This window comes from Palaemon carinicauda, chromosome 24, assembly GCF_036898095.1.
Source record: "Palaemon carinicauda isolate YSFRI2023 chromosome 24, ASM3689809v2, whole genome shotgun sequence".
Classification (NCBI taxonomy): Eukaryota; Metazoa; Arthropoda; class Malacostraca; order Decapoda; family Palaemonidae; genus Palaemon; species Palaemon carinicauda.
This window is the reverse complement of record NC_090748.1, coordinates 6,818,766-6,842,457: the sequence shown is the minus strand read 5'-3', so window position 1 is coordinate 6,842,457 and position 23,692 is coordinate 6,818,766. Positions and strand designations below refer to the sequence as shown.

Sequence of the window (23,692 nt, the reverse complement as noted above, 5' to 3'; positions counted from 1 at the left end):
CACATTACTTGGTAATTATTTGAGAACAATGAAGGTGTTCGGACAAAAATACTTCCGACCAATCAGGTATCAGGAACCTTTCCGAGCTAAAAGGGCACCCCCTGTAAGTCAGTGCAAATATGCACCGCTATAAAAAATAGACAATAGAGATTTACATTTAAGTATGTACTTAAAGTATCTTTAGTTTTTGTATTAGTTCTTTTTAAGCACTGATCGCTGAAGTTGCAAGTACCATATTTGCATTGTGTGTAGTATCATGAAAAACCATTAACACTCCTTGCAAATGAAATGAGATTCTTTATATTGAATATGCTACCATATTTACAAATGGCAAGAATGGAAATTTTCAAAGGAATCATTGTGAATTGAATACTTTGATGAGATTAGAAATATCAGTTTGTGAATGAATAGAGCATTTAAAGTTACTAATGAGCATTTTTTTGTATAGATTATTCATAGACGCATCTTTGCAATTCATGGCTGATATGGGTACAATTGACAGTGTGCCATGATATGATTGTACTAAAGGTTCTTTACAATTTCCCTTTGTCCCCACCTGTATTGCTTATACTTTCACCTGCTCCTCTAAGTCTGCTCATAGCTTTCAAGCTCTTTTTTTTATATAGTGCTCTGATTTCTCCCTTTCATTTAACTGCAAAACATTTTGGCAAAGTGTTATGAGAGTATTGAAATAAGGCTTGGTAACTGCAGTAACTTATATTGATAGTGAAATTTTTATTTGTTCCTATGTGAATGCAAGACCTCATCCTTTAATAGGCGTATGAATAGTGAAGCTTGATATGGCTGTTAAAACTTTACTGAGGTGGTGGAGGCTACTGCTAGGTGGCAGGGAAGCGCAATCCATCCAAAGGCCACTGAGCTCTCACTTTGTCTCTAGCCATCAAAGAGTACAGACGTACTCCTGGCACTGTCAACTGGCTGTTTTAAACTGTGTTTTCTTTTAGATAATTTTTGGCATTTCTTTGTACAATGCTTTTTATTCCCTTGCAAATGGCCAGGAGTGTCTGTTGCTGCTGAGTTGAAGGGAGGGCTGCCATTCTTATCAGTGTTGCCCCGTGTCAGGGAAGACAATTATGATGTATCTTCCGATAGAGGTGTCTTTTCATGGAGCTCCTAGGATCTCTTTCCCCATTAGAGAGTTGTCGCCGATAGTCTGGAAGCCACACTAGAAGGAGAACTTCAAGTTCCTACTCCCCTTCTGCCTTATCTTTGTCTCTTCATGCACTGATAGTCGTGATGGAAGGGCTTCGTCCTTCTTTTCCCCTTTATTGTCAAAGATGTCCTAGAAGACCAGTCCATAAGGGTTGCATACTTGTGATGCATACTATTTCTCTCCTATGGGAGAGACATTTCTGCACCAGGAGTCTCCTTCACTCCCATCATTGTGGATGAAGAAAAGACGACAAACTTGAGCACTTGCATGCTCCCTCATCTGTTCATGCATGTGTCCCTTACCTGTTCATACACGCTCTTCATTGTGTGCGCCCTAATCTGTTCTTACTTGCTTTTCAGTGTGTGCGCCTATGTTTGCCCTAGTGCTCGCAATCATGCCTGCTCCTACAGGAGCTTGCAATCACCTGTTGACACTCTCCCACTTGCACACTTCAGGATTTCCCCTTCTCAACGTAGAGAGGAGTAAGATCTTAGATCTGTACAAGATACATCGCACTCGCGCCCATGTTGATGCACCTTTGCCTGTTAGTACACATTTAAATTTACATCAAATGTTTTTATGTTGAACAGGCTGACGTAAGTGTTTTTATAGTTTATGTATGAAATATCTGTTTTAATGTCATTATTGTTTTTAAAATATTTTATTGTACAGTAATTGTTCATTACTTCTCATATCGTTTATTTATATCCTTATTTCTTCTCCTCACTGAGATATTTTTCCCTGTTGGAGCTTATAGCATCTTGCTTTTCCAACTAGGTTGTAGCTTAGCTAGTAATAATAATAATAATACTCTGGAACATTCAACTACAAGTGCATACCCCCCTGCTGAAGGAATTACTCTTCTAAGTGTGTGTTTCTAGCTTGAGTGCACTCATCACAATCACCTGTTTGCATGTACCCATTGCATGGCTTCACCAGTGAGCACACCTATTGCGCTCACCTGTTCACAAGCACTCATTGCCTTCACCTGTTCATGCAGCCAAGAGTACTCCTACAGAAACACACCCAACAGCAGCACATTTTTGCAAGTTTGCACGCTGTACCATCATTGCTATGCTCAGCTTATTCTGAGAGCACACATTCACCATCTAGTAAAGCCAGAAACGTAAGATTTCAATATTCACCGGCGGGACCCCCACAGATACAATACATTCCGGTAATGTACTACGCGCTGAATCTCTGTGGATACATTCTAGGAACATACCTTGAGGTGGATTCCTACTTCTAGAGTTCTTGCTATTGGGGAACCAGTGAGTGCAGCAGATCCCCACAAGCACGCAATATTTTTCACTATAGACCACTGGCTGAGCATTAGAGGTTTGCTATTATGTACTGAAGGTCACACTCCTACCACCAGTGCTAGGTTTCGAATGAGGCTGAACTATCTCCCTTCGCCTGCCTCAGAGCAGTCCAGAGATGCTTCAGTGACTCATCACCAGGGGCCATCAATTCAGCGATTGCAACACTGGAAACTGGGATCCTATGTAAAACTCAGGCACGGAAGACGCATCCTTCTCAGATCAGTATTCTCTTTCATGGAAACCACTTTCAGGATCGGTCTGGTAGCCATTTATTCAACTTTTAGCTGGGTACGGTCACTACTTTACCTCAACCTAAAACTAGACAGTCCAAAACAGGCAGAAGGCAATTACCTTGCTGACTCTGGAGCCACCTTACCAGTGTGCCATTGGATCCTGAAGGAACACAAGGGAGCAGTGCACTTGAAGACCTTCCAGACAGTTCCCCAGGCCTTTACAATCAGCTGTAAAGGCAAAGAAGTTGACAAGAGCCTGGTGACCGACTTTCTTCCCGTTCAAAGGAAGACAGGAAGTACCATATGGTCTCTCATCAGGAAGAGGACGTCTCTCACACAGTGAACCCAAAGGATTCGCTCATCTGGTCTGTCAAAATCTCCTCCTCATCATTTAGGCTTTGGTTTTCAGTTAGAATCATAACTTCACACTTCCTTTCGCTGTTATCGTTCATACTCACCTTTCTGGTGCCTTCTCCTTCTCGGCAGTTGGCATGTCCTTCTCCCTCTAGGAGGTAATATTCTAAGACTGAAGAAGTTTACCTCCTTTCGGCCACAGTACAAGACTTGTGTTCTATAAGCAATCCAGGCTTTTGGCTAGGCAGAAATAGCGGACTGAAGTACAGGTATGCTGAAAAAACATTGAACATTAATTTCAGTAAACAGAGTTAAGTAACACAGTTGCTCCTGCATGACCAAGAACTTCCAGCTGGATGGTAACCTCTTCTGAATCTTCCCTCGTCATCGGGGGACCCATTCTACACCTGCAACCACATACTTATGAAAGAAGGGCCCAGGTGTCCCCCCTGAGTACCATATCTGTATCGGAGATATGATCCATGAAAAAAGAATGCACTTACTTTTCTACTTACTGTACATATAATGCTTGCTGCATTGCTACTTTGCAAACTTTCCAAAATAACTTTGAGGAACAGCAATGCTTCAATTTTGACTCTGTCAAGAAGAGGCTTGTTTCACAGACCCTTATCAAAGCAGGTGCACTCTTGGGAAGTCATCAACACTAGAGGTGTTTGCAAAAGTTCAATATAGGCAGGAAGAATGTTTAAGCAAATATACTCAGTCAACAAGGACTCGGTGTAAGTGTCAATTGTGATCCCTACATCACTGCTTGGCAGAAATGCTTCTTACTTCATGTCTTCACTATCGTGTGAACAGCTCGCCATTCACCTGTATAAGAAACTAACTCTATTTCCTCTTCCTAGTCAGTCAGTAGCATTCAAGAATGCATTCCAACGTCCCAGGGACATGAGATGATTAGTTCTTTCCACTCATTTTCCCATTTCGCCGATTGCTCAGCAGTCGGTGGATGATATCAAGACTCTGCATAACACTGATGTCTTCCAAGTAGCCACACACCAATGGTAGCCAGACCAGCTGTGAAGCTCATCAATCTTCGCGTTGATAAATAGCACTCAGCCCCTGATTCAAGTTATCAGCTAGAACTTGGGTCTGTACTCTTCAAGAGAATTGTTTAGACTCATGAGGAGCTTTTAGGAAGCTCAGTCCTCAGGGAAAGTTTTGCAAATTCGCATATCTAGCAAGCTATCCCGCACAAACCCGAGTAACAGATGGCAGATAGGACTTCAACCCTTGAGACCGTCCCTTACTAGGCTAGCCCTGATGGAGCCCTTGTCACAAGTCATTCTGGAGGGTAGAAGATTTCCATCATATTTTTTGCTTCCCTACAAGAGTCTAGCAGAGGGACCAGGATGTCATGCCTTCCCGTCCTGAGAGGACACTACGACTCTTGCTACAGCAGCAGAAGGAATGAGAGAAAATTTCATAAAGCCCTGTCTCATTCTGGCTTCGTGGGACATTCAGATGTGCTCCTTCGGCTGGCTAGGAAACTAAGGGAACATCCGGAATTTTAGCACATGGATTCAGACATATCGGATCGATCCCAGCTCTCAGGAAGAATCTGCTGGCCACAATTCGTGAAGACAAGAGCCGGGTAACAACAGAACGGTCACTGCCTATTACCTACAGGAGTACCCACAGGTTCCTAAATACTGGCATCCTAGGCCTGTTGGCAGTTGCTCAACAGATTTTGTAGCAAACATAAATCCTTCACAGAACAAGAAAAATCTTGTCCAAGCAGTCACGATGTAAGTCGAGAAGGAGTGTTAGATCGACTAGATATTCTACCCCTTCTTTCTTCCCCTTCCTGGGTTGCAGTAGTCGTTTGCTGGATTGAACACTAGATGTAGAGAAGCCACATAATCGAGTAACTTTTCTTACAAATAAGTTTTGTTTAAAAATCCCCCCCCCCCCATCCTCCAAGACAAGGGGGATGATGGCCAAATAGATGCAGACCATTCTCATAATGACTATACATTTTGATGATATATCCTCCATGTGGATATAGTTTTTCCCTGGACTATCTAACAGTACCTGGTAGTGGCCTAGCCTAACATCTGCCTCATCTTCAAGACCAAGTTGTTAAAAAGTTAACAGAAGTCATCACTTTCACCCCTGTACAGGATCAAAGTGCTTGGATATTTTTTGGGATAGTAAACCAACCACTCTGATCATACAGTATGGACTTACTCCTATTGATGAATGAGGGTTTTTATTCATGTAACAGCAAGTCACAAGTTTTCAAAGTACAGTAATTTGTATTTCTCCTAACTATACAAATCTGGGTCTTTTAAGTTTGATTTCCTGCCTCAATCAGCTTGCAAGGCCTAGGTTGAATGTCTTAAGTGAGAGCTCAGTGGCTTGTCGGCTCAGCAAGGCATCTCTGCCATTTGGAAATAACTAACGCTACATCGTTAATGTTTTTCAGACATATCCAGCTTCGCTAAAATCATACTCATTAGAGGACTCATGTTTGTATAGTTGATAAAAATACAATTGTTCCGACACAAATACTCACCGAGAACTACTTTTCTTTGGAGTCACTTGTGATCTCTCAATCTCGACCAAGGTTTTCCCGCCGTTACCCCCCTTACCCCGCTCTATATAGGTTTACCCCCGCCGCCAGAGAATGCGCCCTGAGGGCAGGATTATGGCAGGTCACTGCCTCTCTGGGTCAGCATCGTCATTAAGTTTCTTGGTCGTGAGCTGTAAACATCTCACTCTCTCGCTCTCTCGATCCTTTGGCGCGTTTGTGTTCCACGTGTTTCCAGTGTGGGGACTTGTGTTTTTCTTGCGTAGTGCGTTATTCGCAAGTGTTACAGTGCGTTCTCCCTGTGTATATCCCAGTGTACTTATAACTCGCTAGTGTTGGCCCTTTCGTGTGCGAACGATGGAGCATGTGCGACGTTGCCCTGGTCCTAGAGCCGGAAAGTCGTGTGGGGCTTTCCTCTCTAAACCAGAAGTAGACCCTCACTCCCTTTGTTCCACGTGTAGGGGGAAAGTTTGCTCCACCGCGGACACGTGTCCGGAGTGTGTAAGCTGGGATGATATACAGTGGGTACGGTACGGTACCAAAAAGAAGAAGTCTTCTAAGCGTTCCCCCAGAAAAGTTAGTGGCGTTTCTTCGTTACCGTCGGCCAGTGATCGGTCCGACGAAGCCTCGGCTTCTCCGTCTCCTTCGCAGAGGAGAGGGCAGCAAGCCCCCAGTGTTGTGATTAGTCATAGCGTTCTTCCCGATGAACCCAGTGTGAGGGAAGAACCAAGGGCAGGCCCCTCTAGAGATAACGGAGGGTCCGGTAGTGCTTCTGGTGAATCAGGCCTCGTGGCAGGGGACCACGCGTCCTCAGAAGACCCCGTATGGGGCAGTGTTGTGGTTTCAGAGTCTCCCCCGCCCTCGTGGGCCGGTGCGTCGGGCTCTCCCCCACCAGAGGACAGCCACGCTAGAGTTCGCCGCCCGAGTAGCGATGCCTTCGGGTGGAAGTTGCCGAAAACACCGGGGAGGTCACCGCTAAGAATGGACGTGACCCTGGACCCCTGGCCCCCTGGCATAGATAGAGTGGACTCGGTGCCGACGATCTCCACAGCGGTCCCCGAAGACTTCCTCCAGCATCCAATCTCGGACGTCCGACGGCAGAGAGCTTCCCCCACGCATCACGCGGGCGGCCGTTACACGAGGAACGTGGCGCCCTCGGACTCATCAGAGATAGATTCATCCTCCGGGGGAGAAGTCAGGGAGAAACGGCGCGGGAAGAGGGAGCGGTCCGAAAGCGATCGTTCCCGCTCCAGGTCAAGGTCGCGACATAGCAGGAAGCGCCCCCGCTCCCACTCCCGTAAGTATAGGAGAGATGCCTCTCCCGGCGGCGCTTGGGTCTACGTCCCTTCAGGAGAGTCCAAGAGGCTCCACTCTCCAGACTCTCGTTCCAGTGAACGAGCGTCTAGGCTGCCGCTCCCTACGCACCGCCTAGAACCGCTCGACCTGCCACGCAGGAAAGACCTCGCTCAGAAGCATAAGTCCTCGAGGCCTCCGGTTCACCCCGCCCAGCGGGGGGAAACGCGCTTCTTTGAAGGCAGCCTGACCGAACCAGCCCAGCTGGTGCGGTCATCGAGCAAGAAGGATCGGTTCCCGTTGTCGGGTCAGCCCACCGGGACCGTGACTTCGGCTTCCAGAGCCTTGGGGCAACCGAGGGCCCTCCCTGAGCCGGTGGCACCCGCCTTGCAGCGAGATCCACCCTCCTACGGAGCTCCCTACGGTTACAGGTCGGCCTCCCTGGACCCAAGAGGAGGACGACCGGTCTACCGTTCAAGCAACCCGGCGCCCCCACGCCAGGCCGAGGCCTCGGCTGACGGAGGCGAAGCTCCCCCGTCGGAGGACTCCGCATACAGAAGGGTGGTGGGTCTCATCAGGAGGCTCCATGGGATCGCAGAACCCTCGGCACCTAAGGTGAATTCCTGGAGGTCAAGCCTCCTGAGATTCACGCATCACGACGCCCTTCCGAAGTCCTCCCTGGCCCTTCCTCTTGCCCCAGACCTAGTACTGGGACAAGAGTACATAGATAACTTGGTGGCCAGCAACGTGGAAGCCCCCAAGTCCCAGAGTGCCTCGAAACTGCTCCAGGGCCTCAAGACACAAGGGAAAGTTTACATTCCTGAAGGGCGGCGCCCAGGCCCCTGTAAAGTGGACCCGGCCTTAGACATCCTGGGACAAGGCGGCTCGGACGAAAGGGCCTCTTCAGCCCCGGTTTCCTTCTCGCCTACAGAAGCCGCCATGATGGAGGAGATGTCGAGGGACCTGGTGAACGTCTCCTCATGGCTGGACTGGTGGGCCTCAACGTTGGTGAACGTGCAAGCCTCCATCGACCCCGAAGATCCAGAGCAGCAGAGTCTCCTGACGGACCTTCTCACCTCCGGGGGGAAAACTCTCAAGTTTCTGGCGTACCAAGCGCTCGCCTTGATGGCCAACTGGGTACTTAGGAAACGTGACACAGTTCTCTCTAAGTTGTCGAGGAAGATCCCGGACAGGGAGGCCCGAGCTGTGCGTAGCGTACCCTTGGGGGGTGAGTTTCTGTTCCCTTTAAAGGAACTGGAAGTTCTAATGGAGAAGGTGTCCAAGAAGAGAGAGGCCAACGTCCCCAGACAAGCGTCTTCTAGAAGGCCGCCATACAGGAGATCAGCCTCGGACAGCGCCGTGACTCCTCAGGCCGCCCCCAGCTCTTCGAGGAGGGACGCCCCTTCCTCCTCCTGGACAACAACTCCGCAGCCCTCCCGCAGAGGAGCACCAGCTTCTGCCAGCTCCTTCAGGTCGGGTTACTCCGCCTCGAAGAGAGGCAGATCAGGCCGCCCCTCTAGGAGAAGGTAGAGGGAGAGGCCCCCTACTCCCGCCCAAGCCTCGGGTTGGGGGATGCCTCAGACCTCATTGGCAAGCATGGAAAACACAAGGGGCGGATCCTTGGACGGTGTCCGTCCTGAAAGAAGGCTACAGGCTCCCCTTCATAGCTGACCCACCCCCTCTTATTCCAGCCAGTCAGACAGAATGGTTGGCCCCCAGGGACCCGATGAAAAGGGCCACCCTTCAAGGAGAGATTTCCTCCATGTTAGAGAAGGGGGCCATGGAAGAAGTCCTTCTCCCAGGCCCGGGCTTCTACAGCCGCCTGTTCCTGGTAGAGAAGGCAACGGGGGGGTGGAGACCCGTGATAGACCTGTCGGCCCTCAACAAGTTCGTCAAGAAGACGGACTTCAAGATGGACACCCCGAAATCCGTCCTGATGTCCTTGAGGGAGAAGGATTACATGATGACGGTCGACCTCAAGGACGCATACTTCCAGATCCCTGTCCACCCGTCGAGTCGGAAGTTCCTCCGGGTAAAATGGGGTTCCCAGATCCTGCAGTTCAAGACCCTTTGCTTCGGCCTGTCGACGGCCCCTCAAGTGTTCACGAGGGTCTTCGTGACAGTCTCAGTGTGGGCTCACGAACGAGGTATCCGTCTCATCAGATACCTAGACGACTGGTTGCTCCTTTCCAACTCAAAGGCCCTCTTGGAGGAGCAAGGGAGAAACCTCCTCCAGTTCTGCAGGAATCTGGGAATCATAATCAATCTGGAAAAATCGAACTTAACACCATCCAACAGAATGGGATACTTAGGGATGACGTTGGACACCGTGCAGGGGAAGGTCTTCCCCTCGGAAGACAGGATACGGAACCTCAATCACATCATTCAGCCGTTCCTGTCAGAACATTCCAGAAGGGCGAAAGACTGGCAGAGACTGATAGGTCACCTGGTCTCATTAGAGAAACTGGTTCCCCAAGGGAAGATGCGGCTCAGACCCGTGCAATGGAACCTCAAGAGCCTCTGGTCCCAGACAGGCGCTCAGAAGGCGTTGATTCCTATCCTTCCAGACACGAGAACAGCCCTAGAATGGTGGCACTGCCAGTCGAACTCCCTCAAGGGGATGCCCCTCGGGTCCTGTCCCCCCGAGTACCTCCTGTTCACAGACGCCTCCAACCAAAGGTGGGGAGCCCACCTTCGGGAGGAGACAGCAAGCGGTACCTGGTCGGAGAGCGAAAAGCATCTCCACATCAACGTCCTAGAGCTAAAAGATGTCCAGAAGGCATGTCTGCACTTTGCAAGTCGGTTAAGGGGAAACACCGTGGCGTTAATGTGCGACAACGCCACGGTGGTAGCCTACATAAAGAAGCAAGGGGGCATGAGATCGAAGGAACTGTGCGACCTCACCATAAGCATCCTGCATTGGGCGGACGAGCAGCAGGTGGTACTGCTAGCAAGGTTCATCCCCGGGAAGAGAAACGTGCTAGCCGACGGCCTCAGCAGAATGGGTCAGATAGTGGGGACAGAGTGGTCCCTACACCCGGAAGTAGCCAGACTCATCATTCAACGCTGGGGCTCCCCGGTGATGGACCTCTTTGCAACAAAGCTCAACGCCAAACTACCGGTCTATTGCTCCCCGGTACCAGACCAAAAAGCAGCCCTAGAAGACGCCTTCCAGCACAAGTGGGACAACTTGGACGTGTACGCTTTTCCCCCCTTCATGCTGATAAGGCAGGTACTCAACAGAGTAAGAGCCTCCCAAAACCTAAGGATGACTTTGGTAGCGCCCTGGTGGCCGGAGAGAGAGTGGTTCGCGGACTTAAAAGACCTGGCGAGCCAACCACCTTGGCCTCTGCCCGCCAGGTCAGACCTGCTGAGTCAACCTCACTTCCTCAAGTTCCACGACAACCCTCTCTCTCTTCGCCTTCACGCCTGGAGACTATCGAGCGGCTCTTGAAGAAGAAGGGGTACTCCTCCTCCACAGCTAAGAGGATGTCCCTATACCTAAGAAAATCCTCTACCGTGGTATACCAGGCGAAGTGGGCCGCCTTTACGAAGTGGTGCTCGGAGAAACACATAAGACCTCTTAAAGCTTCGGTCCCGGACATAGCTGAGTTTCTCGTGTACCTTAGGGATGAAGTAGGGATGTCAATCCCAGCCATTAAAGGAGTACGGGCAGCCTTAGGCCAAGTCTTCCTCCTGAAAGGCATCGACCTGGGGACCTCGAGACACATAGCGATGCTGATTAGGAGTTTCGAGCAGTCCTGCCCTCCTCAAGCTAGGAGAGTGCCCAGGTGGGACCTAGCCAAGGTCCTGAAAATGCTAAGTCGTCCTCCCTTTGAACCCCTCAAAGATATCGGGGACAAAGACCTCACCCTCAAGACCATCTTCTTGCTAGCCTTAGCTTCGGCTAAAAGAGTGGGCGAGATCCATGGTCTGTCTTACGACGTTGCGCACTCCAAAGGGTGGAAGGAAGTGTCCTTCAGGTTCGTACCCTCCTTTGTGGCGAAGACTCAGAACCCAGTAGTCTGGGACCCGAAGTTTGAAGGTTTCTCAATTCCGGCCATTCCCAAGACAGGCAATACAGAGGACTTGAAGTTATGTCCAGTAAGGACTCTCAGAAAGTACCTGGAAAGGACGGCTCATCTCCGACCAGGTGCCAAGAACCTCTTCGTCTCCACAGGTGTTAATAAGAAACAAGTCTCCAAGAACACCATTTCCTTCTGGCTGAGACAAGTCATCGCTAGAACCTATGAAGAGGATAAAAGGGCAGTGCCAGGCACTCCCCGCCCCCATGACATCAGGGGCCTGAGCACCTCCTTGGCCTTTGAGAGAAACATGGCGGTGGGACAGATCCTACAAGCTGGCACTTGGTCGCACCAGTCGACCTTTACTGCCCACTACCTCAAGGATTATTCAAGGAAATCCTTGGACGGATTCTCCATTGGGACAGTCATCACCGCCCTCCAATCTGTGTAGCGGTAAGCTAGAAGATGTCCCCAACGGGGAATAAATTCTTCGCTACTTCATCAGGAGAAATTCAACAGAAGAAATTTAAGAGGTGAGTCTTAAATAATAGCGTAAGGTTCCGCAGTTACCCTCTCTCCGCTCTCTGATAGGCCCCGCATTCCATAGCCCTCTAGGCACTATGTGCCGAGCCAAGTGGCAGAATGGCACTCCCGCCTCCTAAAGTATAAGTCTCCAAAGAAAAGTAGTTCTCGGTGAGTATTTGTGTCGGAACAAATCAAAAATTTTAAATAATTTTTATTTTTCCTAACATACTCACCGAGAACTACTTTTCGGGTAATGGCCCTCCCTTCCGTCCCCGAGTGCCATCCTTCCATTGCCAAGTTGGGCTAAACGACAAACTTAATGACGATGCTGACCCAGAGAGGCAGTGACCTGCCCTAATCCTGCCCTCAGGGCGCATTCTCTGGCGGCGGGGGTAAACCTATATAGAGCGGGGTAAGGGGGGTAACGGCGGGAAAACCTTGGTCGAGATTGAGAGATCACAAGTGACTCCAAAGAAAAGTAGTTCTCGGTGAGTATGTTAGGAAAAATAAAAAGTATTTAAAATTTTTTATATTACTTTTAAAAATTTGGATGTTCTATACATTTCACTTTGGAAATGGAAGCCTTAAAGGTTTTGGCCTTTAGTTTTATGATTCAATTGCTTATTAAAGAAAATAGATATTAATGCCTTATAACAATTTATCATTGTATTTTAGTGTTACTCTGCATATATGTGACTCAATAATTTTGGTGATTTGAGGTTAATATTATTTCTAGTCCTTCTCACTTCTTGTTTTTAATGAAAAGATCCAGAATAGACAAGCTTCCCAAAAACATAACTCCTTTTGCACTCCAGTATATAATGTGTTTAAATGTTGATTACATACTTCACAAGAACATGTTCTAGTTCATCTCATATTGTTGGATACAATTACATGAATATTTATACAGTAAAGTCATCCTTAAATGGGAGAGTATATCACTTGGAGAGGATGATTATAATTACTGGTACTATTACATAGTGGGTATCATTGTACTTGCATTCTGTTATAATGGTTATAGTCCTGTAGTACTTCAATGAGGTAGGTAGTATTGAGCTATAAGGTATTTTATCCTCTTTGTAATTAATATTGATTGTAGGTATCCTTATGCAAATCTATATTTCACTGCATGACAAAGTATCAGTTTAAGTGGTCTTTCATTGAGTAACTGCTTTTATTTGCCTAAGAATTTATGTGTATCCTTACTGTATGTGCATAATTTTTTTTTACCTTTATTTACAAGGTATTTTTTAATATCAATAATTGTATATGTGTCTTGTGTATTTTCAAATATTCTTGCCTTCTTTAAAATATTCATGTTTATCTATATATTTCATTTGGCAGGTTCAACCGTTATTGAGGAAAATATGCAAGGCTGGGAAGGAAATTCGGAAAAGAAGTTATCAGATAGTGATATAGGTCGTACATCACATCCCAAAAAGCTAGTTTCTAGTTCTAAATGCTGTCAGGGTTTGATGCGAAAAAATTATGACCTGCCCGAAAATCCCACTCGCACAGAACTTCTAAGATACGCTTTCACATGTCCTCCCCATGGTAGAGTAAGTATCATGATAGGAATTTTATATTTTTGTTCATTTGACAGGCTGTATATCATATAATTTCCATAGATCTAACCCTTGAACAGAACAAGCTATTAAGTAGGAGTGCTAACTTGACCTCATCATACTGTAAAATCAATCTCCCCCATATAATAAAGAGGAAGTGTCTGGCTATATACTGTTTATAAATATATACTGTACCAGTATATTTCTTTTTGGTCATGCTCAGCTCATCTTATCCATCGGGTAGGGGTGAGAGAGTAGCCATACCCTGGTGAAAGGTGGGTATGTATACGTGTGTGCATATCTATCTAAATATTTAGCCAACATTTTTGATGGGTAGCGTGCACTAATAAATAAGAGTTCCCCATGGCTGTCATGTAACAGCTTTTTACCAATATTTAAATAAGTTTTATTGCATCAATGTGAAATATCAATAATTTCGACATAAATTTTGTATAAAATAAAGTCCTCTAACATACTTCTAATATTTTTTATAATTATTTTTTTAGATGATATTTTTTTGCAAAATATTGTATGGTCATCACTCACTATTTGATATTTCCGAGCATCAAAAAGATATTCTGTTCGGATCATGAAAAAGTTCACTCGCTTGTCGACATAATGCTCAAAACCAGAAGCTCATACCCTACTTGACGGATCACTGCCAATCTAGCCCTGTATTACAATCTGTTTCCTGTGTTGTTACCCATCAGCAAGGAACTTGCAGATTATAACAAAAATCTTAACCTTCTTGTGATCCTGGCCTTAAAATTGAAAGAAGTCAGCTATTCTCTATTTCTCAGAAACATGCAGGGAAATGTCAATGAAGAGGACATCATTATACAGACAATGTACAGAACAACACATGTGATAAGGAAAAGCATCACAAAACTTTACCAAGACAGCTAAGGATACAAACACCATAGTGGTCGCCGGTGTCATCCCTGACGTCTGTGTTCCATCTGAATTGTATACTTTACCGCAATCCGCAGGATCATATGACCTTCTGACAACATAGAAACTCAAAGGAAGAACAAAGTTGTTGACAGAGCAGCAATCATAGTGAGCCAGAACTCGTGAGTGGATTCAAATTCAACCGACATGTCACCTTCCCAGAAGAGGATTAGCTTCATTCGGGCCACCCCATGTATAAGAAAACCCACAGGTCCTGGAACTAGCTCTGATTGTTCATCACAACACCCACATCAAGGTGGATATTCTCAGTGCTCATGATTACTGTGCTGTATATGGTCATGCCTTACTAATTGAAACAGCTCTGGCCAATACTGTTGTACGAAACACCCCTGAAATCCAAGGTCTGTATATACCGCCAGTAGATAACACAGATTTTTTAGAGGACACTGCTGATAGGAAAGGAACAATTATTGGTGTATACCAGAAGGGAGACGTTGCTGGAAAATCAGTTGTACCACGTTTGAAGATAGGGGTACCCAGTCTGTCTATCACTCCATACCTTATAGATATGCTGCACTGTGACAAGCCAAAACCACAGCTTTCCAAGAGAACAAATCACTTTGTCACCAATATGGGAGACTCAGTATCCTACGAGATGTCACAACTAGGATGGATTGTAGTGGTTGGCGGATTGCCGCGGGGCGTAGCATACAGACTGCCTATTGTCAGAATGCCGACCACACATAACACTGCACTACTCAAAACTGCTGTGGAACGACCAAGATAAATTGCCAAAAAAAGAAAAAAAAATATCAAAGCTAAATGGGCATGGGGCACCACCCCTTGATTTGGTTCCGGACAAAGGGACTGAGTGATAATTATAGAACTTCCCTATGACTTTATTGGTCAGTATACCAACTCCAATCCAGCTGCACTCTTTACTATCTGTCTATATACCAAGGCACTTCTCCCAATTTTGGGGGGTATCCGACATCAAAAAAAAAAAAGGACCTATCCTCTCTACACTCCTCCCAGCCTGACGAGGGACTCAACCGAATTCGGTTAGTACTGCTAGGGTGCCACAGCCCACCCTCCCTCCGTTATCCACCACAGATGAAGCTTCATAAGCTGAATCCCCTACTACCTCCGTGGTCATCCAAGGTGACCGGAGGAAGCAGTAGGGCCTACCAGAACTGCGTCACAATCGCTTACCATTCATTCCTATTTCTAGCACGCTCTCTTGCCTCTCTCACATCTATCGTCCTATCACCCAGAGCTTTCTTCACTCCATCCATCCACCCAAACCTTGGCCTTCCTCTTGTACTTCTCCCATCAACTCTTGCATTCATCACCTTTACAGTTACTTCAAAAAATATATAATGAAAAGCTCAAATATCAGGTAAGATATTTTTATACAACTCTCTTTGAATCTAATTTAGGTTGAGGAATAATTTAAGGTTACTTGGAGGAAGGAAAAACTTGAAATAGATAAGAATTATTTATTACAAGAAATAGATAAAGAAAAACATTTATTACGAAAGAAAAAAGAAAAAATACGAAGATGCAGTACAGTACTACCAAAACAAGACGTAGTAATAATATTCGAAGATAAATGGCTCTTTGTGCTAAGCATGCAGAATGGAAAACAAGAAAACATCATATTGGGTATCTATCTTGATACAAAAAGAAATTCAAGTATGATTAAAGACAGATTTGTCAGATAGAAAAATTGCGGAAAAACTGTTATTACAGTACATTACAGCATCACAGTTGGCAGTGCTATGAAATACAGTAATCCTAATTGAATAAAAATACACTAGAGTAGTACAATTCAAAAGTTGTGTTTCTCTTATCAATGGAAAAATGTAAACCACTAAGTGAATTGCCAATGTCAAAACCAGTACTGTGCGTAAAACATGGTATTCAAAAGACTGGAATTTTGAAATAGCTAAATGAACTCAAACTTATTGCAATTGAACTCAAAAGGCTAAAGCATTCTATAAGATTTTAAAATCACTAGTAGGAGAATAGGCAAATCTAAATGAATATGATAAAAAGACTAAAAGGCCTATTTATGCTGATTTCATCACATGATTTGCTACTATCAGTATATGGACTATGACTTTTTCTTTTTTAATATTTTCAGTTCATTCTTGGCCGCCTTACGGTGAGGAGGGCATTGTTTATACCTGAAATAATAATATCATTATTAAATTTTTTTAGGGGACATATTCCACTTAGGATGAGGGCATAAAATCTAATAGAATATAAAGAAAAAAATTCAATACAGACCCTATTATTATGTTGCTAAGCCTCTACTGAAACTGTATTGTTCAACCTTGGTAGGGGTTGTATTGTGTAAGGTATGGGATCAGGTTTCTGGGAGGGAGATTCACTCAAGTCACTGAAATCATCTTGTCAGGTGCCAGCTCCCCTCCCTAAGCAGAAAAAAATACTACAGTAATGAAGGGAAAACCATCTCCTCACTCTTTGGACCTAGTGGTGGCCAGACTCTCTCCAGGATGTCCGGCTGACAGGCTTGCATCGTTCCCAGTCACCTTTTCTCAAACAGAAGCTGCAAGCATTGAGGCTACAGCTATGAATGTGCTTTAGGCAGCTTCCTTGCTAGACCACTGGCCAGGCATGGTTGGGTATCAGGCAGATACTGAAGATTTGACAGACCCTTAGAAAAAGCAGGCTTTAAAAGACAGTCTTGACAGGCATAGATCTATTGAATTCTTGATATGTCAGAATGACAACCAGTGGACTAACTGGGTCCTGAAGTTGTGAGAAACTGGGATAACTAATAGAAGTCTATGCTTTTCCCCACTCAGAACCCCTTCTACCTAGGGATGGAGATCGACTCGAGACATGGGAAAGTCTTCTCCACAGAAGACAGGATTTCTCTGCTTCAGAGGGTAGCTTTCCCTTTTCTTCGGTGTCCGCAGTTACCAGCTCTTCAGTGGCATAGGCAGCTAGGCCATCTAGCATTCTTGGAGCATCGTGTATCCGGAGAAAGACTTCACATAAGCCTGCAGTGGACCCTAAGTCATTGTGGTCCCAGCTTTTGGATGATCCTTAAGCTCAGATTCCCCATGGAGTGGAGCAAGCTCCAAAGAGGACTTTCATGGTGGTTGAGGAAAGAAAATCTCCTAAGGGAATGTCCTCTGTCATCCTCTCTTCCAAAATTCAAACTATTCCAAGATGTCTCGAATAAAGGATAGGGAGCTCACCTGGATCAGCACCTGATGCTGGGAACTTGGTCAGCTCTAGTATACCAAGAACATATCAACATGTTGGCCCTTCAGGAATTTAAGCCTCTTCTTCAAGGTCACTCGGTGGTGTTGATGAGCAACAACACCTCCGTAGTGTCCATTTGCAAACAAGGGGGATGGTGTCTCACCAGCTGACTTTCTTGCAATAAAGACCCTGGAGTGGCTGCAGGCCAACTCAATCTCTCTTTCAGCCTGCTTTATTCTGTAAGAAAGAAATGTATTAGCAGACAAAGCGAGCCAGAGGACAGATTGTTGGTGGTAAATGGTCTTCATGTATTCAGATAGCAAGGAAAATTAAGACTTGTGGGATTCCCCAACAATCAACCTATTCGCAATATCATTGAACAGTAAGTTACCAGGGTATTGCTGTCCAGTTCCAGATCCTTCAAAAGCATCCGAGGACATGTTTCAGCACCACTGAGACAGCCTCAATGCCGATGCTTTTCTGCTGTTCTGCTTCATAAGGGATGTCCTCAACAGAGTCCAATCAACACCAAATCTGCTAATGACGCTGATAGCACTGACGTGGCCACATCAATAGGGGTATGCAAACTTTATCCATTTTCTGTCAGAGACTACGAGGGAACTTCCATACCTTCCACATCTACTACAGCAGCCCCATGTCCGGACTTTTCACGAAGCAGGGGAGTCCCTGCGGCTTCACGCGCAGAGGTTATCCAGGTTCTCCTCTCAAGGCTTTTCGCGAGAAAGTGCGCAACAGATGTCTACATACCTCCGTAAATCCTCTACAGCAGTTTACCAAACCATATGTGACGTCTTCTGTGGTTATTGTCGTAGGGGTTGTATCTCTCCTCTCGAAGCCTCTCTATCAGGAGTTGCCAATTTTTTGTACTAGCTCCATAAGGAGAATCTCTATTCCATTTCTGCAATAAAAGGCCATTGCTTGGCCTTGAACCTCTCCATGAAAATTCCGACCTCTTCTGCATTTCATCCCTAATGTAGGTGGCATGGTCAATGGTTTCATTCTAGTATATATGAGCAATAAGTATGGAGATTAAAATTGAAGAAAACCGAGTGGGGTGGTGGCAATAGGCAAAAAATTGAAGTAGAAGTGAAAGTGTGGTTGGATGGGACCTTTGATTTACCCCTCCTTATCCTGGAGGCTCAGGCTTGCCATACTTGGGAACAATGAATGGGAGACAAAACTGTCACCCAAAACTTTTTCACCTTTGCTCTCCTCATGAACTGAGACAGTGCCATCACCTGCAGGCAAAAGAACTTTTAGTAAACTTTTCCCTATACCTCTCTTGTTCATCATCGCTTTCCTAATTGTTAGTCTAAATGATCATTATTCATAGTGTCATTTATTGAAGTTTGGACATCCTCAATACCATCATTATCATCTGGAGCATCAACCTCATTAAGCTTATAATCCTTATCAATATAACTTTCCTCTTTGTCACCCTTTCCTTTGTTCTCACTCTGTTATTCCTTTGTTGAATTTTTTTTGTTTTAGTTTCAGCCCTAGTTATATTTTCAAGATATAAAAAAATTGTACAGTAGACAGTTCTTTCTCTCTAACATTACTTTTCTAGCTTCCACCCAAATGTTACTGCTGTCATCACCAATATCAAGACACCTTACCATTTTTTTACCATTGATCAGCTGTTAGAAATACCCTTTGGTATTTTGATTGTATATTTAAGCTTTATTAGATATATTTACAAATAAACACTGAAAGTTTAAGTTATAAATATCAAGAAATAGTGACAATATACACTGAAGAAGCAAGAGAGATGTGCACTGTGGTATTACACTTTTGACACATCAGTGAGACAAGGGTGCTATGCATTCCTAGTCTAATCCCACTGCCATGCCAACTTCCTCATAAAACAGAGTTAACCACTAACACAAACTATGAAACAATAGATGTTGACAATATACAGTACATATAGGAGAGCTCTCGGGAACTAAACAAATCTTATACTGTACAGTACGTAGAATACGTCTTTTGGTATGGAACAGAGTAAAACTTGTACTTGGGATACATCTAGGATTCAGAGGGTTGAAAATTTTTTTTCATTTTCTTGGAAAATATTTTATCCGTCCACCTTTCAAAAATCAAAGTTAATAACCTAACCAAAATGGAAATTTTTTATGTGCTACTTACTATTAACTGCTGTCTTCTTTCATTACTTGAATAAGGGTACGTATTTTCTAAAAGGAAAGAAAATTTGAAAGTTTATTATAAATTTTTTGGGTAAACATTGATAAACCCGGCTTCTGGAAAAGATGCTATATAAACAGTTGAGTACAGAAAAAAATAAAATCTGTTATCAAAATTCCATTTTCTTTTTTTGAAAAATCTCTTCTTTGGAAATTTAGTATAAATTCATAACCCAAGTATTGAGTACCTAAGAGTAAGGAAGTTTTATTCTTTTTGCAGGTTGGAGACTTGCTAATTTGGATAATAACAGGACTTGCAGCCTGGGGATGTTTAATCTCAATCACTGGTGATCAAGCACTACCTGGAGGAAATTTTTTTAGTTTAATAGTGCTGTATATCATGGCGATCCTGGGTGGTGAAGCTGTCCAGCTTCTTGGGCTGCCATCTCTTCTTGGCAGTCTTCTAATTGGGATATTTTTTAGAAGTATTCCAGGACTCAATGTTATAGGAAGTAACATTGACTTCCAGTGGTCAGCAACACTAAGGTGAGTAAAATATTCATTATGGCACGGTATTCATTTTTATGCTTCGTCTATCTGAAAAGAAAGCGAGTACAGTAAATTAAAACTATATAGGTCAGCATAATGTTTTTGTTAGTAATGGACTTTCCCGATGTTAAAAAGAAAAGTCTTTCATGCCTGTCATCAATAGTATTTCAAAATCATTATTGTTTAGATTATTAAATTTTCAGTTACTCTGAATGGAAGCTTATATTGAATATGCAGTCTGTAATAAATTCCTAATTTTATGTACAAAATTTATTATTCCAATACTTATCCAGGACTCACATTGCTAATATCTAGAAGTGAGATCCTCTTGGCACTGAAATAAAGATAGATGACCGTTCAAACTTGTGACTGATGTGCCATTGAAATCAAAACTTGCAAAATATTAATTGTTCTGACACTAAATACAAACGCTTTTGATCTTTATTAGGGATATACTTTCTGCAAAGCCGGAAGACTAGCCATGAGATTTTCATCAAAGTGTAACTAATCCACTGCTATTTAAGGGGTGTAGGGGTTTACAGCTACCATGCTCACACACACACCTGTGTTCTTTTTCCCTTTTTCTTTTGGCTCGCCTGAGAGCGGATGTTGTCTCTTTCCGCCTCCCAACATTGTTGACTACCATTTGTCTCAGACTTTTTTGCTTTTTTGCTTTTACTCTTTTCAAGTGTGCTTACTTCTTGTTGTTGTTCATCATGTGAACCTCTCCAGGACATTAGGGCGTCTCTTGCGGTACTTTCATGTCTTTAGCCGAGACCTACCCCAACTCGTTGTGTCCGGCCTGCAGAGGATAGCCTTGTGAACAGGATGACACCTGTGAGGAATGCTGGGGTGTTCTTCTTCCCAGTGGGAGAGATATGGGTGGCATCACAACAAGAATTCTAAGTGAGATTCTTCGCCTTTGGGATCTTCCTTGAAGGCGAAGAAACTTCGGACTTCTTCTTTGACAACCCCCCCAGATCTCTTCCCAGGGCTCCTGCTTGATCGGTTTCCTCTAGGGATCAGATCAACCCCGGGGTTCAAAGGATGCTGTTGTTTCCCCCTAGAGAAGCAGTGTCGCCCTTTTCCTTGGGGTGAGCCTTTTCTTATGATGATATGTTACGGGTTTGACCTTCGCTGAGTGTTGTTGGAGCTTCTGCAGCTGGGTGCTGAGGGGAAGTGTACTCCACCTCTTCAGAGGTAGAACTGGATCCCACACTGAGGGGCGCTGAGGTTCTCGTCCTGGAGAGGTTTCCCGAGTCGGCCGCCTGCAACGTTCCGCCAGTCCCAAGTTCTCCACCATTGCCTGCCTCAGGTGCTGCTGTCTAAGACTTCGCTTCTCCTCCTCCTGAGTTTGTTCAGCCTGCGGAGGAGGAGCAAGGTCCGAGGCATGTTCCGCCTTCTCCGGCTGGCCACCTCTCTCAGTTTATTGACATTTACCTCCAGATTTATGAAACAATCTAGCACAGTTTTTCCGTCACCGTGATTTCATCAAGACATATCTCCCTTCCAGATTGCAATAAATGTTGTTTGTGCTTTAAGTTATCTTTCTTACCTGCTGGGTTTTTTTAAAAATTTGTTCACAGGGAAAGCACTGTTTTAAATAATTTTTGTGAGGAGTACAATGTCTCACGGTTCCTCTCGGGGAAAATGAATTTAAAATTAGTGTTTATGTAACTTTAGACTTTACACTACTCAGTGATAAAGCTTTTACATCATGGACAGAACGGCTAATATTTGATTCTTATAACAGCCGAGGCGAGAGGTAATGTTTAGTTCAAAGGAAATTACTCACAGAGAATAGTCGTCTTTTGTGGAGTTGATAATGATATGATAAGTTAAGTGACCTCTGCCTGTCCATCCTAATTCCAGTAAAATCTTCCGCCAGGCATCAGGAGTAGAAGCCGAAAAGACATCTTGTCTATCGCCTTAAACTCAATGCCAGATAGGCTAGATGCTATTAATTTGGCAATTGTTTATTGGCCTAGGTGGGTTTTGTAATAAAAGTAGAGAACAGGTATTTGACTTGGTGATGGGATAGTCTTTGAGATGCTAAACAATTATCTTTTCCAAGTTTTAAATAGTTTGAATGATAGCAAGTTACCTAGTGACTGGTAACTTGCTATTATTCATACTATTTAAAACTTGGAAAAGATAATTGTTTAGCATAAAGTTACTTTCTAATTGTATTTATATCCTCTCTAGGCAAGGCTATGGAAATGATAGTCAATGCAAGACATGTCTGGTACCTAGGAAAGAAAGAAATTGTACAGTATCCCCTCTACCCAATGTGGGTTTTAAAAAATTCCTTCCACTAAAGATATATTAGTTAGAGAGGAGGCTTCCATTTGTGGGGAATGTGCATCCAAGCAGCATCACCTGACAGTGTTCTGCGACATTGAAAAGTTATAGGATACAGCTAATAGGAATGGAATTTTAAAAACCGTTCATGCTTGTGGATTAAGAGGAGAGCTGCCGTTAATTTTGTCATTCTTGGAACATTGCCTTTTTCAGTTGAAGGTGAAAGTTGTCTATCAGAAAGAAAGGGCCAAGGAGAAGTTCTGCAGATATCTGTGCCTAGTGTAACATTGTTTGCACTGGCATTAATTGGAGAATCCAGTTTTATTCCATGTGAATTTCTTCACACCCCATTTGTAGACAACCTCTTTATCTTATTTTCAGACTAAAAAGTGTGTGGTAGAAATAAAATTACTACTCTGCATTAATGGTATTACAAAGTAGCCAGAAATGAATAGCTTAAAGTTTTGACAAACAAAACTCTATCATCCAATTTTGCTGCATCTGTGGTGTACATTTGGATCCAGATATTTATATCAAAGGACACCGGATCTGTTGCATTGATATAAAATCGTTCTTAGGGCTGGTATTTGATGATAGACTAACATTGATTGCATATTAAGAAAAAATGAAAGCAAAATATCTTACACAATATTTGAAGGGTTATTGCATATCTCATAGGGTGAAAACTGTCAAATACGGCTTAAAATATACAGACCGTTTGTGCTGTCAAAATTTCCATATGGGTGAAAAATATATTCCTCAGCAACCCCAAACAGATTGAAGATCCTAGACTCAATATATGATCAGGCTGGCCACAGGAGCATTTAGAACATCACCTATATCAAGTCTTTTATTGGATGCAGGAGAGTTTCCTTTGGATCTACATCACCATTAGATATTGGTACAGATTGCAAAGATTACCAAATTCTCTTACTACTTTTGAATGTGAATAAAGAGAGCCAGTTTAGATATTATGAATATTACCCTATAAATCTTCATTTTTATAGTTTTAGGTCAGGAAATTATTGACTGATTTTGATTTATTTAACTCAAGTTCTACCGTATGCAGTATTAACGCCTCCCTAAAAACTATCAGAAGGTTTTTTCTACAAGAATGTAACTGATATTAGAAATAAGCTGATTGAAGAAGAGAGCCATTAAGTTTGTTTGGAACATTCTCAAGGAGACAGACACCAATTTGATTCTTACAGATGGCCATGAATCCAATATTGGTTTTTGATTTTTTAGTTTATAATAGAGAATTTCATTGTAAGGTTTCACTTACCTAATATTAAGCTGCTATTAAGAAAATTACCACCTTAAAGAAAGCCAGTTTCAAAATTCTCCTTTGTTCATGAAGCATTTTACAGGCACTGAAAGTCTGACTTCTAATCCTAAGATTTTAAAGATTTTAGAATCTTTATACATAAGATGTACGGAAATCCAAATAAATTTTTTACAGTATAGTCCTCCAGCATTTGTG

General features: G+C 43.9%; 1 protein-coding gene across 7 annotated transcripts in view; it reads left to right on the top strand.

The window, feature by feature from the left end:
• The window catches only part of LOC137618059 (sodium/hydrogen exchanger 9B2-like), a 161,445-nt gene that overhangs the window by 92,554 nt on the left and 45,199 nt on the right, over positions 1–23,692 (top strand). For all 7 annotated transcript variants that reach the window (XM_068348024.1, XM_068348023.1, XM_068348022.1 and 4 more), the window contains 2 exons: positions 12,825–13,039; positions 19,640–19,905. In XM_068348024.1, coding sequence (XP_068204125.1) covers positions 12,825–13,039; positions 19,640–19,905 — 481 coding nt within the window. The remainder of the gene's footprint in view (positions 1–12,824; positions 13,040–19,639; positions 19,906–23,692) is intronic.